The sequence below is a fragment of the Athene noctua genome, chromosome 4 (genome assembly GCF_965140245.1).
Source record: "Athene noctua chromosome 4, bAthNoc1.hap1.1, whole genome shotgun sequence".
NCBI classification, from domain to species: Eukaryota; Metazoa; Chordata; class Aves; order Strigiformes; family Strigidae; genus Athene; species Athene noctua.
In genome coordinates, this window is record NC_134040.1 from 48653232 (window position 1) to 48669717 (window position 16486).

General features: G+C 40.7%; 1 protein-coding gene across 17 annotated transcripts in view; it reads right to left on the reverse strand.

Moving 5' to 3' along the window:
* The window catches only part of ANK2 (ankyrin 2), a 253472-nt gene that overhangs the window by 95165 nt on the left and 141821 nt on the right, over positions 1 to 16486 (reverse strand). For all 17 annotated transcript variants that reach the window (XM_074905236.1, XM_074905230.1, XM_074905229.1 and 14 more), the window contains 9 exons: positions 14284 to 14382; positions 12051 to 12248; positions 9173 to 9271; positions 8899 to 8997; positions 6271 to 6369; positions 4920 to 5117; positions 2851 to 2949; positions 2170 to 2268; positions 547 to 744 (listed from right to left, as the gene is read on the reverse strand). In XM_074905236.1, coding sequence (XP_074761337.1) covers positions 547 to 744; positions 2170 to 2268; positions 2851 to 2949; positions 4920 to 5117; positions 6271 to 6369; positions 8899 to 8997; positions 9173 to 9271; positions 12051 to 12248; positions 14284 to 14382 — 1188 coding nt within the window. The remainder of the gene's footprint in view (positions 1 to 546; positions 745 to 2169; positions 2269 to 2850; positions 2950 to 4919; positions 5118 to 6270; positions 6370 to 8898; positions 8998 to 9172; positions 9272 to 12050; positions 12249 to 14283; positions 14383 to 16486) is intronic.

Here is a 16486-nt window from a genome sequence, read left to right on the forward strand (position 1 = left end):
CAGATTTCTGATAAATGTTATACCACAAAATTTTATACCACAAAATGCATCTACCCATGAACCCACAAACTCCAGATTTTTACATTCCTCTTTCTTTGCATCTAATGTGAAACTTCAGGAGCATATGCAAAACACCTGAGAAATGACAAGGTTGCAGCACATCAAAAATACTGCAGTCCTGACTTCCTGAATGCTCAGAAACAATTTTCTCTTGCTCTGCCCTCCTCCTGTAACCTCTCTACCAGCATCAGATGTTACATCATTTTCCTTCAGTCATGGCAAAGAGCTGCAGCTCCTCCTGTGCCTTTTCCAATACAGCTAATAATTACATGATACAAGTTAACCGGTCAATCCATCTGCCAGTCCCAGGTACCCCCTTCTCCTTTTTACTGTTCACCCACCTGTTGTCACTTCTGCAGATTCACAAATATGTATATAAGGAAGTAAAGCTGAGAATTCCTGACAACGTGACATCATTTCCACACTGTACTTTGCATTTTACCAGATACTCCTACCCACAGTAGTTTGTCTCCAGTTGCGAGTTACCTTTGTTGCCACGTGGATATTGGATCCTTTCTCCAAAAGCAAGGTCACCATGTCAGTGTGACCTTCTTGGGAGGCCAAATGAAGTGGGGTGACTCCCTGCTTGGTCAAAATGTTGGTCTCAGCCCCATAGTTCAATAGAGTGGTAGCTATCTGCATCTGATTTTTCTTGGCAGCAATATGCAGAGGAGTGTATCCATTCTAATACCAGTCAGAAAACAAAATGAAAATAAAATAAACACAACAGCCATGTAAGCCTAAGAATTCAGACACCATAAAACAGTATTATTTTGTTACCTCTTATTACTAGACATGAGAGTTCATTAAATTTTCAAGGCCACACATTTCCCAGCTGTTGTGTTGCTTCGTCTGTCTGTTAATTTCACCATCAAAACTAGAACAAAGCCATCCTTCACCAGGGTAGGCAGCACTGTTCAGCTGATACCTTCAAATAATCCCAAATTTGACACCTACATTTTGAATAACCTATGTTGTAAATAATTCACTTTTGACTGATGAGTGACATTCTCCACAATGAGTGATGGGTGCATACTCTTCGTTGCATTATGCTTGTTCGGAGTGTGTGGGCAGAAGCGTGTTTGCATATGGAATTTTGATACGTGTGTCAGTCATGGCACTGGCTGGAAACAGCAATAGGGAGAAATGTGTTTCTGATCAAATTAACCCTTCAAGCAAAGCGGAACAGCATTGATGGTGCTTTCTGGCAATAAGACAACTTCCCACCTTTAATTGCTCTGTAATGCACTGTTGAGGGAAATTTTGAGTTATGGCAGACAGTCTCTCTAGAGGTGTTCTGTTGGTCGGTCTGTGTTTTTTTTAAGAGGGAGCTTTATGAAACAATACTACTGCAACTGTAGCTTTTGCTGCTCTTCATGCACCACAATGGAAACAACAGCTCTAATACAATCACTTAACAGGCCACGGTTTTTGGCAGCATATACAAGAGCAGCCTCACATGGGGCAGAACATTCTGACATCAGCACCAGTTTGTTTGTTATTTTTCCCTTTTAGTAGCCTTTGCCTAACATAGTGATATCATGACACTGTTTCTAACCCTGGAATGAATTATCTGTATGCGTGGTCAGCATATACACATGATTTTTAATATTACAGAATACTGAAGTGACTTCCAGCTATGACTAAATCTCACAAACATAAAAATGGGCTGAGAGACACACAAACATATACACATACATATATACATACACATACACATTTCTTCTTTTTCAACAAAGGTCTGAGAGAGACATACACTAATTTAGGTTGGGGGTCATCCAGCCAGGGCCAACTTCCCGCTGTTGACCTTCAGGCAGCTCAGTGACTCAGCTAGTCACACCGTGACCAACTCCAAGGCCCCTACAACCCTCCCAGGCAGCCCGTTCCAGCATCTGACCGCCCACACCCTGGGGATTATTTTATTTCTTTATATCGAACAGACCATTCCCCACACTGCAGCGTGCGTACACGGCCCTGAGACGCTGCCTGGCACCATCCCCGCAGCTCCCAGGCAGGCTCAGCATGGCAGCACGCCCGCAGCCAGGTAGGAAAGGTGGAGGCCGGGCTGCTCTCCTGCAAGAGTCCCTGAGGCGGGTGGCGGGAGCTCACCTTGGCGGTCGCGTGGGGCGAGGCGCCCTTCTCCAGCAGCAGCAGTGCCACCTTCTCGTTGTCGTAATGGGCCGCCACGTGGAGGGGGGTGAGGCCGTTCTGTAAGGGTGGTTATGGCGTTAGGAGTGTGGGGGGCGGACGCGTTACAGAGCCGTTAGTGTGTGAGGCGGCCGGCGCCGGGCGTGAGGTTACCGGCATGTGGCAAGGCCGCGGCAGGCAGCCGGCCGTTAGCAGGAGAGAAGCGGTGGAGGAGGGTGGATCTGGGCAGCCTGGTGGTTTGAGGCCACAAGCCTGGTTTGCTGTCTCTCCAGAGCCCATGCTAAGCAATTCCCACAGCAATGGGGGAAACTGGGCCTTGCCCCTGTGTTTATGCATTCGGATTTTGACACTTGGGACAGCTTAATGGAACTGGTGCTTCCACTGGAGCCACACAAACAGAGCTGCCCTCAGAGCTGCACACACTGTGCCCTCCTGCCAGGGATACCAACCCCACACGCTTGGTAGCACCAGTCCCACAACTAGCACCCATAACCATCACCCTGGGGGGAATGCCACCCAAACACAGCCAAAGCCAACATGTGAAAGTAGCTGCAGGCTTCTCTCATGTGCATGTTTCACACAGTTCTTTCCTAAAGAAGGACGCAAAATGCTGCTGCCTATTTTTTTCTTTCTTGTCAGTACCTTGCCAGCTGAATCAGGAGAGGCACGACGCTGCAGCAGGAGTTTTGCCACTTCCAGGCTCCCATATTTGGCAGCCACATGCAAAGGTGTGAATCCCTTCTGAAAAATTCCAGGAGATAAAAACCATACATTTACATTAAAGGTCATTCTGACACCTCTCTTTTACAAACTATGTATTAAGCACTTACTCTTCAACCTATATTCTAGCTTGCAGAATCAGTAACTGTTCCTAGAAAGAGCATCTTCTCTTAAAAGTACTTTGAGAAGCATGAAAAACTCTCTTTTATTATTCTTCCCTATGTAGGTGCTGTCAGGCTGATACAGACTCTACTAGCAACATACACTCTGTGTGTGGGCAATGAAGGCACTTGTTCAAATTTCTACTCCAAACCAGCTGCATTTTTTAGTTTCATGATAACAGCTTTAGAAATATTTCCTGTATCAATTGTTGCCAGTAACAATGAAACATCAACTAAACTCAGTGAGAAAAGCTCCAAACTTCATATTTCTCCTTTAGAGTTTGCTGAAGAATGATTTATATTTGGACTCATGTATCCATACAGCCACCAAGTTCTGCTGCAGCCTCTGAACTGCAGCTAAAAAAAGTCACGCCTGACTCAACAGCAATGCTTCTGGAAATACATTGTGGCAAGACTAAAAATCTCGTCTTTTTAAATAAAAAGAGTCCTTCTCTATTTGTTTTAATAATGCTTGTCAGAACAACACAGGTATAAGGTCTATATGAAACTAACATGCTCTTTACCTGTTGTTTTAAATTGAAAAAACACGTTGATAAGGAAAACAAACTCATGGATGCAGGACAGTAGGTGGCAGACTGCACCGCTGCCCTGACAGTAATTCTGGGGAGTTACAATGACCTATTTGCCTGACACATAAGTGATGTGTAAAGTTTATTATCATCTTGTCCATTAATTCCACATCAAAAAGAGTTTGCGTCAGGCAACCTCAAAGATTTCCAGTTCACGAATCACAGGTCTGTAGCGAGATTATCTAGTGGACTACATCTTCTCCTATTCATACTTACAGAATGTTCCTTCAGTACTAAAGCAATTGCCATAAAGCAATATGGGAAATTAGGAAAGTATTTAGTGTATTTTTAGACCTTTTAATGTGATTTAACAGCTGGATAAAACGAGAACAGCAAGCATTCCTAGTAATCCGTGGATCACAATTTGAAAATTGCTGGTTTAGTCTTCTAAACCCTGAAAGACAACCCATTGTTCAAAAATTTGTTTTAAGCTCCAGCTGTAAAATCAGGGATACTTTTTTAAAACCTAAAATAACAGCGAGAATTAAGCGATTCTCACTTAAACACATGATAATTTTGGAAAAGATGTCTTGGCACATAATTCTATACACAGCTATCTGTTTTCCTACATATTCATCACTCTGTTAGGAATCTATTGTAAACATTTCTGGCTAACAAACCAATAATTATTCTGCAAACTATTTCTTTTATAACCCCAGACAAAATGGCCTATTGTGTCATATGACACCTCATTTATAGAACCACTGAAAATAGATTCAGCATTAGATGGGACTGGACAGATGCTGACTTGTATGTTTTAGGAACATTCCTTTCAGCTAGCACACACGAGAATTATTTTACTATTTAAATAAACAAGGTACTGAAGACTAAGCAGGCCTGTTCCTAAAAAAAAAAAAAAAAAAAAGAAAAAGAAAGTGTCATCATCATCTCCTTTTCTTTTTTTGAAAGTTTTGGCCAAAACATAACACAATGGGAAAGACAGAAACAAAGACTGTGTGCATTTTAAACCTGTTGGAACCATGAATTTATCATGATCTGCATTTGGCTCCAGCAGGAGCCAAACTCCCAACTTTAGATGACAGCAAAATATGTCAAAATTTTATTAACTTCTGATACATTACTTCAGTCTATTGGATCACTGTTGATTTAAGTAAGAACAAAAGAAAAGACCAAAACTAATTCAATTTCTGAGTGTGAAAGCACATTCCTCGTGGAGCAGGTGTGCGCTGGCATGCACTGCCTGTGCTACTGGAATACAGATGTCAGCATTTTGTCTTACTTTGGTGGACACGGAGTGCGAGGCACCTGCCTCCAGGAGAACTGATGCAACATCAACTTGACCCTCTCTGGCAGAGATGTGCAGTGGAGTGTACCCATTAGTTGTTGCAGCATCAGGGTGGGCCATGTGCTGTAGCAGAAGCTGGACGATCTCCGTTTTACCCAAGCGAGAAGCAATGTGCAATGGAGTCTGTTCTTCCTACAACTCAAATCAAGTAGATAATTAGCACAGACAGAACCACCCTGAACACAATGATCTAGTTGATCCCAAGAGATATATCTATGAATTTGTCTTGCAAAAATTATAGGAAGTAATAGTACAAAAAAAGGCAGTAACGGAGGGCTCACAGGTTAGTTTTTTGATCAGCTTCAGCAATGCCCTATTAAAACACAGAGAACTGTGAAGAAAAACATTGTTTTTTCCTTTTATCAGGCAGATAGCACACCTCACTCTGAGCATCACTTGCTTCCCTTTGTGTTCTTAATTTGCCTTACAACAGCTGCATCTTGCTCTACCAACAGTCATTTTTAGCTTCAAAATCTGGCACAAACTGCTATCAGAACCTCTGATGTTTGGTGTTAGGACATGGCTGTGCACCTCCTTGCTCAGACAGAACAGCTATTGCTGGTCTGAGTCAGGCACACTGTACTAGGTCTAGCTGGGATGGAGTTAATTTTCATCACAGCAGCCTGTGTGGTGCTCTCTTTTAGATTTCTGTCCAAGACAGCACTGATAACATACCAGCATTTTAGCTATTGCTGAACAGTGCTTACACAGCCCTAAGGCTTTCTCTGTTTATCCCCCTGTCCCGTCCCCCCCCGCCCCGGGAATAGGCTGAGGGTGGGCAAGAGGTTGGGAGGGGACACAGCCAGGACAGCTGGCCTGAATTGACCGAAGAGATAATCCATACTGTATTACGTCATGTTCAGCAATAAAACTAGGGGGTGAGTTTTTCCGTGCTGTTGCTCAGAGACTGGCTGGGCATCGATCTGCTTGTGGGAGGTAGTGAGTGATTGCCTTTACATCACTTCTGAGAGGGAGGGGTTCTTTTGCAGGGATTTTTTTTTCCTTTCTCCTTCACCTTTAAACTGTCTTTATCGCAACCCAAGAGATTTTCTTGCTTTGCACTCTTTCAGTTCTCTCCCCAGTCCTGCTGCAGGGGCAGTAAGCAAAGGACTGTGTGGGGCTGAGCTGTCAATCAGGGTCAGCCCAGGTTAGTGTTTTCAGAACTGTTTTCAGATGTGCTTAATATTGAATCGACAGATCAAATAAAAATGAAATTGGTCCTCCCTAGATCCTCTGCTTCAGCTGTTTCTGAGTAAGCAAAAAAAATTGTAAGCAGAACACCTACCCTGGCTCGAGCATCAACCAGGGCCCCATTTCTCAGGAGGCAGCGAACTACTTCCACCTGCCCAGCACGTGCTGCCATGTGCAGTGCAGTTTCTCCACGCTGTAGAAAAGCAAAAGCGTTTCAGTGTCCTCAACTTTCACGAAGAAACAGAGCTCCAATGGTGTAAATTCCACCCACACCAGCTCGTGCAGAGACCTGCCTTATCGCCAGCTGAGAATCTGGCTTCAGACCCAGTAAGAGGTAGTTCAGAAGGGTGCATGCATACGTGTTGCTGGGCCTGGGTATGCTTTGGTTTGCAAACTTGGTGATCCCAGACAAATGTAACCTCACTACAGAGGGTCAGAATGAAAATCCTGTCTTACAGCAAATTCTCCCGTATAGACTATCCTGGTCACATATGTTCCTCAGCTTTCTACATAACAGTGCTTCAGCTTGTGTACTGCACAGGAGATAAGAGTATATTGAGCCTGTCTCTCTTAAAGGATCGTGAGGCACATAAGCCTCACGATGGAAAGGGATTTTTTTCCAGATGGTCTCTTCCTGCACACTGTATGGAGCTGGCAGCATTAAAACGCCTTGCAGTGGCTGTGCACAACTGAGCCAGCATATGAAATCTGTAAAATCTGTGCTCAGCAGTGTAGCTTTATCTGCAGGCCATGGAATGAATCTTCTTTCAAGCCTTTTGTAGCCCACAGAATTTGAAGGAGAATATGAAATTTTGGAAAGTCGACTGATGTGGAATTTCAGATCAGGATCATGAAGTATGGATGATACATTCAAAGCATTTAATACTTTTTGCATAGGTTTGTCAAGGAACGCTGAAAGCAAGTATTCCTTGATAATGGCATTTCTAGCTTAATTTTGCTCTGTTCAACATTGTGTGAGTGCACTGTCCTAAAGTGGACTAAAACAGTCCCTGGTATCTGGTACATTAGGAACTGGGACAGTTCCGCATCCAGGAGCTTTATATTTGATATGTTATGACAACACAGCAGGACTGATCACTTCTTTGTCTTAAATTGTTCCTTCTCCTTACTCTCAAGCTAGAGTATACTCTGTTGTAAGGCTTTCACCCCACAACTATCAAGTTAAACTGTAAAACTGCCAGAATGAACACTCTGGTCAAGATCTTCTGCATCAAAATCGAGAATCATGTCTTCTTGTCCTTCGTCTAGATGTAGGAAAAGAAGCAGCCCGAGCCTGCCTACTATTATGAACTTCTAATTAAAGCAAACACTCTTCACCAAGAGTCAATGTATCTTGTAATTTTTTTAATTAACATTGTATTACCAGTTGTGATTAGTAAGTAGGCAACAAATAAAATCCCACAGCCCTAGCTACAAATCTTAATAGAGAATTTCATCTATATAAACTTTATTACTCAAAGAATGAGCTGTTTAAAATGTGAATAAGGTTTACATTTCACACACTCTAAAGATTATATTTCTATAAAGACCCTTTTGTACTTGAATTAGCAAAGCAATTTAGCTTTTGGAAACAGTTAGTAATTCAACAGGGAACTTCAGCTTACCAAGTGAAAGCCAAGACACCTGTGCAGCATAAATTGTAAAGTGTTAAACTTTACCCACAAATGTCTAGTAACACAATACTTTTAATTGCTTCCACAAGAATTTCTTGTTGGCTCTCATATAATCAATAAAGTTTTTATATAAAGATTGCTTCTATTAAAGAAGTATGAAAGCAGTACGAGACTGTGTCAGGAAAGGTCTGTTCTAATGATTCAAGCAAACAACTCCGTGCTCAACATTTTTACTAGGTTCCATGTAATATTTTCCTAACAGAAAAACTGATGAGTCCAGTGTGCCCAGATTACTTAATTTTTGATGGTTTATTGTTGGGAACACTTATCTATATATAACATTATTTACTGACAAAAAGCTGCTTTCAAAGTGCAGGCGGTCATAAGCTGAATATTTGTTTATACTGACAAATTCAAACAGTAAGATATCTGTGAAATACAGCTCAGAAAACTATCATGTTCTTTTTTGTTGTTATTCTTCTTGGTAACTAGGCTATTGGTATACAAACACTGATTTCTATGGTAAGTCAGGTTCTGCACTTTGTGTTACCTCCCAAAGGTCACATTTTCTAGATTTAAGCATGTTCTTTTGAAAGGCACCAGATTCTGGAATTTCCTGTTTAAAATGAACATCTTGAGTTTAACATTTTTATTTTTTGTTTAATTGTTAGGTTTTAAGCATTTTATACCCTTTCACTGATACAAATGACACAATTTCATGGCAGACAGTGAAGCTATGCAAGCAGAAATTAGAGCCTTTTGGACTTAAATTTCATCCTTCAGAATGGAAACACAATATTCCCTGTGACTTGGCTTGTTACCAGTTTTGGATGTATTTGGTGAGCTTTGTCTGTTTCTAAGGGAAACTTTACCTACTCAAGCATTGTTGAAGAATACATGAAACCACAGCTGGTTTATAATGCATATACAATCACCACTGTCCTCTCTTCACTAAAGGTGTTAGAATAATTTGTCCTAAAATGCAATAAAGTATCAATAAAATGTGACCTTTGGTTGAGCTACATGGTAGGCCAGACCCTTTTTGGAGGAGGTATTGCACAGATGATTCTAGTCAAAGCCATACTCACAATGTTAGTGACATCGGGAGAGGCTCCGTTCTGCAGCAGAAGGAGGACTATGTTCAAGTGGCCCATAAATGCAGCCACGTGTATTGGTGTGAGGCCCGACTGCGAAACAAAGCAAGAGCAGTTTTACTCCTCTGCACGGGGGTACGGAAGGGGCTTCTTCGTTTAAATAAAACATAAGTGAAAGTGAGGCATGATAGGAGAGAGAAAAAAAAAAAAAGGCAAAAAAGGAAGAGAGAAAAGGAATGTTTCTTCAGGACATGAAACATTTTTCTACCTCTGTTATAGCCTGGATTGAAGCCCCATATTTCACCAGGAGTTCCATGACTTTGATGCGATTTTTCTTGCAGGCAATGTGCAGTGGAGTAAAACCATTCTGTGCAAAAGACAGTCATGTTAGTTAAAAACATGCAGCTACACTTTCACACAGCTCCATGCTGGCACACTGGGAGCACAAGTGTTAAGAGTACCAGAAGCAATTTTTCTTTAAGCACAACAGGTTACGAATTACAGACATCTCCCAGTAGACTGAGGCACAACAAAGCAGTGGTGCTGCTTCATTCCCTGGCAATGGAGAGAAACTGAACTTCCATCCCCAAAAACCAAATACAGACATGCCTGTTCTGACTTTCAAGTGTATGCGTGTGCACATGTATGCATGTGGTGCCAAAGGTTGCACACAAGTATATGTTAGGACAACTTAAAGTGGTTCCCAAGATTGCCTAACATAAGGAAAATGTAAGAAATTATAGTGATCACCTTGAAATCAGTTAATGTCTTTTGAAATGAATAAAGCATATTATTTATATTTTTTCCTCTATAGGAAAAGATTGCTTCACAATACAGAGAGTTCACTCTTAAAGTATCTGTGGGCCCCCTTCCTTTATTCCTGCTCTGCTGAGTCATAAAGCATTGTAAACCAGGTGTCAGCCCTCATCTGGATTGAAATTAAATGGGGCAGGAACAGGAAGCGGTGGAGAAGTGAACATCTTCAATCAAGATTGCAACACAGCATTTTGTATCATGAGACAATAGTTTTAATGTTGTGCATAACATCAGCACATATTCATTTCTTTGGAAATGCTCATTCAGTAAGATTGGGGTGCAATTCAAAGCATGTCTTCATACCCTATACTGTAATACATGTTTTGACTTCAGGCTTTTATGCACTGTTATAGTTAATGCAGGTTAAGTGTGTGCCTAAAGCTAAGCAAACACCATATGTGAACATTTTAGTGAAAAGCACAGGTAACATATTTAGATAATGTTGAAAAACTGCTATATTTTCTAAAGAAAAGGATCAGTATTGCTAAACAATCAACTAGCAGTAAACAGAACTTATCAATGAAATCTTAGCTCATGGAAAGAGGCATGAGACATTATTCCACAGTCAGCTTCTGTTAAGAGAAATGTTAATTACTAGTTGATTTGAAGGTGCTTTAAAGCATATACAAATTGAAAAAGCTAACAGCTCATATAGTGCTTGTATCCCCAAATAATTTCGCAAACATAAACGATTTTTTAAAAAAATCTCACTGAAAATGAATTCTTTGTAAAATTTATTCCATCACAGAATTCTGCTGAATATTACTATTACTACTATTAGCCTTCTCCAATTCCTAAAGAAGGAATCAAAACCATTAGATATTTTACCCTCGCACAACATGTGTCAATATATTTCATTGGAGTTTCACTGTTTCAGAAGTTTCCATATTTCCACTTAATTTTACTGCCTGAGTTGAGTTAATTTTGCTACTTCTATTTAAGTGAGGAACAGTTCGATGGGGGAGAGGAGAAGGCAGAAAAAACATATCACTAACAGAAATTATAAGAAACATTTAATATACTAAATATTAAAAACAAGCCAGAGACAACAATTCCCTGACGGGAGAGGAAACAAGAGAGGAAAAAACCCAGCCTGGAAGAAGAGAGCAGAGAGGCAGCGGCCTGAGGGTGTTCTCCTTCAATTTCAGATGTTTCTCTGGGATGGAGGGAGAGGAACAGAAGGTATATTTCTGATCATGGAAGGAAAGAAAGATGATGTGGGGGCTAATATATAATGTGTATGTGTGGGTAGCTGAGGAAAGTACAGCTAATCAGAAGACTGTCAAGAAAAACAAGAAAGGATGAAAACAGCATTGAAAAAGATCAACCAAGTGAACATGATACTGAGTAAGACAAAACAAGAAAACCATAAGAAAACGGGGCAAGAAAGGTTAGGGGATTTGCTGGTATAGAGAGACCAAGAAAAATAAGAGGGTAGAAGAAAATTGCATCGATAAAAAGTCAATTCCAAGGAAGTAAGGGATAGGGGAAGCCTTCAGAGAAAAACATGGTCATACAGAAGGCAAGAAGCTGGAGAAGACATCAGAGTGGCCTGCGGTGGAAGTTCTGTGGAGGCACTGAATACAGCAGTCAATGCCAGACTTCTTGCCATGCAGAAGCATCTCAAGTGTTCACAGTCTCTTTCCTTCTCCCACTGGGTGTAATATAACGGTATTTTAACTTCCATCCAGCTAACAGTTCATGGGGACACTTCCTATTAGAGAAAATTGAAATCCTGTCTGGGTTTGGAGAGATTAAAGACTCTTGAAAGCTTAATATGTTCCCAGAGCCAAATGTGATGTTCTTCTCTCGGTTAGGGGATACTGGTCTGATCAGTAAGTGAAAGGAATCATACCTGTTTTCCTTTAAGTATCAGAAGAACTGTTTTTTGAAAAGGAAGAAAAATGGCACCTAATAGAAGGGAATGTCATAATACAGAAATATTAACTTATATATTTTTTCCATGCCAATTAACATACAGAGGCAGTTGAAAGCTTAGAAACTATTTGTGCATCATATCACACAGTACGGAAAACTGAACTATTAATTCAGTAGAATTTCTGCACCAGCTAGAAATGGCTCTGATTTTAGGAACTCCGCTGAGCTTCCAGAGCTAATACTACAGCCACTTAACACAGGACGTGGTCCATGACTGGGCCTAATGATCTGAGGTACAGTATTGGTAACCAACAGGTGTGCCAACTCCTGTTGTTACTGCAACTGTTTAAGGTTGTTGGAGTTTGTTGGCAGTTTTCACTTAGCTTTATGGGTAAGAGCTACCCATCTGCCCTGCATAGATTTGTTACATGACACAGGTGGGACAGATTTACCAGAGCACGAGCATTGGGATTTGCTCTCTTGTCCAGAAGAAGTTTGGTGACACGATAGTGGCCACAGTGTGCAGCCACATGGAGGGCAGTCAGGTAATCCAGTGTGACATCATCCACGGGAGCTTTGTGCTGCAGGAGGTGTTTGACACATTCCACGTGGTCCCCCTGGGCTGCCATATGAAGCGGAGAGAGTCCATTCTGTGGTGAAACAAAACAGTACAGTAACTTCCAGTAACTCTCACTTAGATTGCATATATAGCATATATTAGAAGGATGACCATCACTGAAACAGCTACGGACTAGAACAGAAAAAAGCTGTAGTCACTCCTCCCCTTCCAGCAAATACAGGCAAATTTAGAGGAACATGACATAATTAACTAAAATCAGATTTTAATCAAAAGAATCTAAGGATCTTGCCTCATGATTTAATAAAACATATCTTGACCTTAAAAGACAGTTCTGGGGATACTCATCGTAACACTAAGACATAGGCTGTGTATTAATTAGAGGAGAAGCACCTACTTACCCTTCATCATATTTATTAAGGAAACCTTTTTTTTTTCTTTAGATGTTCAATTTAAAAACAAATTGTATTGGCAAACCTGATCCCCGAGCTTCTGGGAAATGATGCGTTCAACCACCACCATGGTTGGACCTTTTGTTCAAATCATACAACTTGCAAGGCAGTGGAAACAGGAGTTTTATAGCCCTGTCTGGCTTTAATAGATCTTTTTGTAAATAGTGAAGTTCATGGAAGACAGACAATTAAAAGGAAAGATAATCGTTACTATTAATATTTATAACAAGTTGTTTTCAGAAAAAACCATACTTTTAATATTTACATATTTGCCTGTCTCCAGTTTCGAATAACCTGTTTCAGTTGGAAGTTAGAAGAAGAACTTGCTTTTAGATCTAATTTCATTTTACATGCAATAAGGTACTTAAAAAACACTGTGTCTTTAAAGTAACATACAGACTTGAACAGGTGTGGTCAAACTGACTATTTGTCACCTGGAATAAGGGAATTATTCACTGGACAGTTCTGCTCTGCTTAGTCCTCAACACAGTGGGGACATCCAGATGCTGCCACAGCAATGCTGATATTTTCTCCTGACTGGCAATATCTGCCTTTGAATAGCAACATCTGGGAATCCTGCCCGAAGTGTGCACAATATATGTGGCAGGGTCTGTTCTTCTGAGCCTCTCTACCTCTTAGTGAAGTGAGGATGTTGACACATGAGGTTCACCTTCTAATCACCTTCTCCCACCAAAGGAATCAGTGAAATCATAAGGAATCTTTTCCCTACAATCCCCATTCCCGTGGATCCCTCCTGTATAAACTTGGTGCTATCAAGGATGCAAAGCTTGAGCACATCCTTGATGTACTTGAAATGCTTGCAACCCAGTGATAAAACCTCCTGAAGACTAGGAAGAGAAAATCTCAAGTGTCCAATAGGACAACTATGGATCAGAGTACACTAATTGCCCTTGTTTTCAGCTATGTTTGAGGGAGTGGGGCCCAGTAAACAGTGCAATGGTCTGAAACTGGTATTTAAATTGTTTGTCCCTCCTGATCTTCCAGGGGACCTCAAGCACATGACTGCAATACTCTATTCCACTGTTTCCCAGCTAACAAGACCAGCTACCTTTGTCAGGCACTCTGAAATTTACTGATGTGAAGTGCTGCTCAGTGGGGTTTGCTGTTATACTATAAGTAACTATCTCTCATTAGTCTGACCAAAGGGAAAGCATTTGTAGGAAATGCATTAAGTTGTGTGCCTTTCAGAAATCAAGAACAACACACTGAAACAATTTTCCAAGTCTGAAATAGTCCATGTAAACAATTAAAAGAAGCTGCAATTCACAGGCCCTAGTCAGCTCATACAAAGGATCGGAAAATATATACCAGGAATCATCTCTCAGGAGTGACTGACCCAACTTTCCCATCTCTGTGTCCTACAGTCTTAGGAAGCAACAAAAGTGCAATAGCACTGCATACCATGTGTTTCATCTGATATTATAGAGGGGCAAAGAAATGTACATTGTTTCATATACTTGGAATGGATAGTCCCTAATTATGTAAGAAAAATTTATTTTGGATCATTCTACCCATTAATACATTTCCTCTGGGAGAACAGAAATGTTCATGTCTTCTTCCTTGTCCTTTCAGTGACATTGAAAATTCTGTGGAAAGTTACATAAAGCTTTTAACGCATTCCAAGAAGACACGCACCTTGGTCCGTGCAAGCAGTGGGGCACCTCGTTCCAGGAGTAGCTCCACAACTTGGTCATGTCCACTTCTTGCAGCACAGTGGAGTGGAGTGAGTCCATCCTTAAAGTAAAAGGAGGGAAAATAAATGAATACATCCTCAGCTGTCCAGCCTAGCACTCTAAGGAACAACCTTCCAGGAATGCAGCCCCACAAGCATGTGAAAAAGCTCCTTGGTTTTGACTCCTAACTGAAGCTGGCTCCACACCATGAAGTTTCAACTCTATTCTTCCTTGCACCAGTAAAGGACTCTCTAACATTACTGTTTCAGAGAGGAAGCCCATTGTGTGTTGAAATGTCTTATCAAAAAGGATAAAATGAGCATGCATTGCCTCCGCCCCTTCTCCTCTGCATGGCTTTGAGACTGTATTGCCTCTCCCTGGATAATGTCTGCTGGGCCAAGGATGCTCCATTAATCAACCCTTGTCCTTCAGATTGCTTTTGATGCAGGGATGAAACAAGAAATGTGCGTACTAGAAAATTTACTCTAGAATTCATCTGAGGATTTTATACAGGCATCAGGAGAAAGAATATTGTAAAACAGAGAAAAAGTGAATGAGAGTAACAAACAGAACAAAACCTTTCATTTCTGAAAACAATTCTTTGCTAAAATTGCTGTGAGACCACCAAACTCCACAACATTTTTTCCACTGCAGAACACCATCCTATATCAAAAGACTTGCTCAGGCTACTCAGTAATAATCACAGCAGTGGTAGCAAAAGATGTGGCGGTGAAACATTTGGATAGAAGAATGCATTCTAGGTAATTCTGCTGCAGTTTGGACTTTATGCAGAAAAATACAGGAAATATGAGGCAAGAAAAATGGTTTCAAAAGAATATTAATGCTGAATAACAGAAAAAATAAAATGTGTAAAATATAGAAACCCAAGTTTTCATCTCATTAGATCGCAATATTGTTCAAGCATGCACTCAGAGAAGTTCTCAATACTCATTCAACAGGGACAGGTTTATAAAAGTAAAATGGTAATAGTTTTTAATCACAAGAAAAGCCTTCTCCCTTTGAGACTCATTGCTCATCTTACATGAGGTAGATGACATTATTCTAGGTTGCTTTCTGAAGAATCCAGTAACAGCATGATTAAAAGATAAACGTACTGGTTTGAGATTTATAACTTCGAGGTTAAAAAAGTAGCAAAAATGAAAAAACATGGCCTTAAGCATGAGTCAGTGACCCTGCTTCATACACAGATACACTGTTTGCCTTGCTGGAGTTTGGAGGAAGTCTGTATCACTATATTTTTACTTCTAGTACTAACATTTTTAATTTAAAAGTAGCTCTAGTCTGCACAGTGCCATTGCAATTGCAACATCATTCTGGCTATGCAAACACAGCCTGGTAACACTCTACAAAAGGTAGTTCCAAGAAGTAGATCCTGTCTCATCCTCAGTTTCAACAGCACAGAGCACCTTTCCGAGTTAACAGTGCGACGAAGTGACACTGCCACTGCAGTGAGGAACTGAAGTCTGCAGGGAGGAATTTTTCTCCCTTACTTAACTGCTGTTTACAGAGATTTTTCAGAAACATGTGAAGGGGTTAGGTCCACCTTGACACTCACTGTCTCAGAGGCAGAGGTATCACTAAATCCCATGGGAGCTTTGCAATGAAACTCAACAGATCCAAGATCAAAGGCACAAACAGAATTCAAGGCTGTTCGGCACCTGGCAGTTGGGTCAGTGTAAAGCAATTGGGTGTAACTAGTTTATCTGTGGGCTTTTTCTGCACTGAGAGTCCCCTAAATCAAGTCTTTATATGCACAACTGAGGTACACTTTTCATCTCACTGCCAGAGGAATTCATACACATAAGTCTCCTTAGCATTACTAAGGTGAGAATATATACCAAACTTATTTCTAGGAAAGGTATTTATTTGGTATTTCTTTCCAGTTTCTGGCCTTTTGTGGTCTAGATTTTTAACCAATGTGGAAGGTTTACTTTCCCTATCTGCATAGTGACTTTGATATTATTCTATTTAATAGAACAGCAAAAGAAAGGTAGAGTTGCATGAACTCTTGAAAAAAACATGACAAATCTTCAGAGGGAGAAAAAACAAGAAAAGTACAAGCTAAGAAACACACCAACTCCAAAAGAAAGTCTAGCTTAAAACAAAAATAAGAACTAAGCCATTTAAAAGTATTCTTTCTCCCC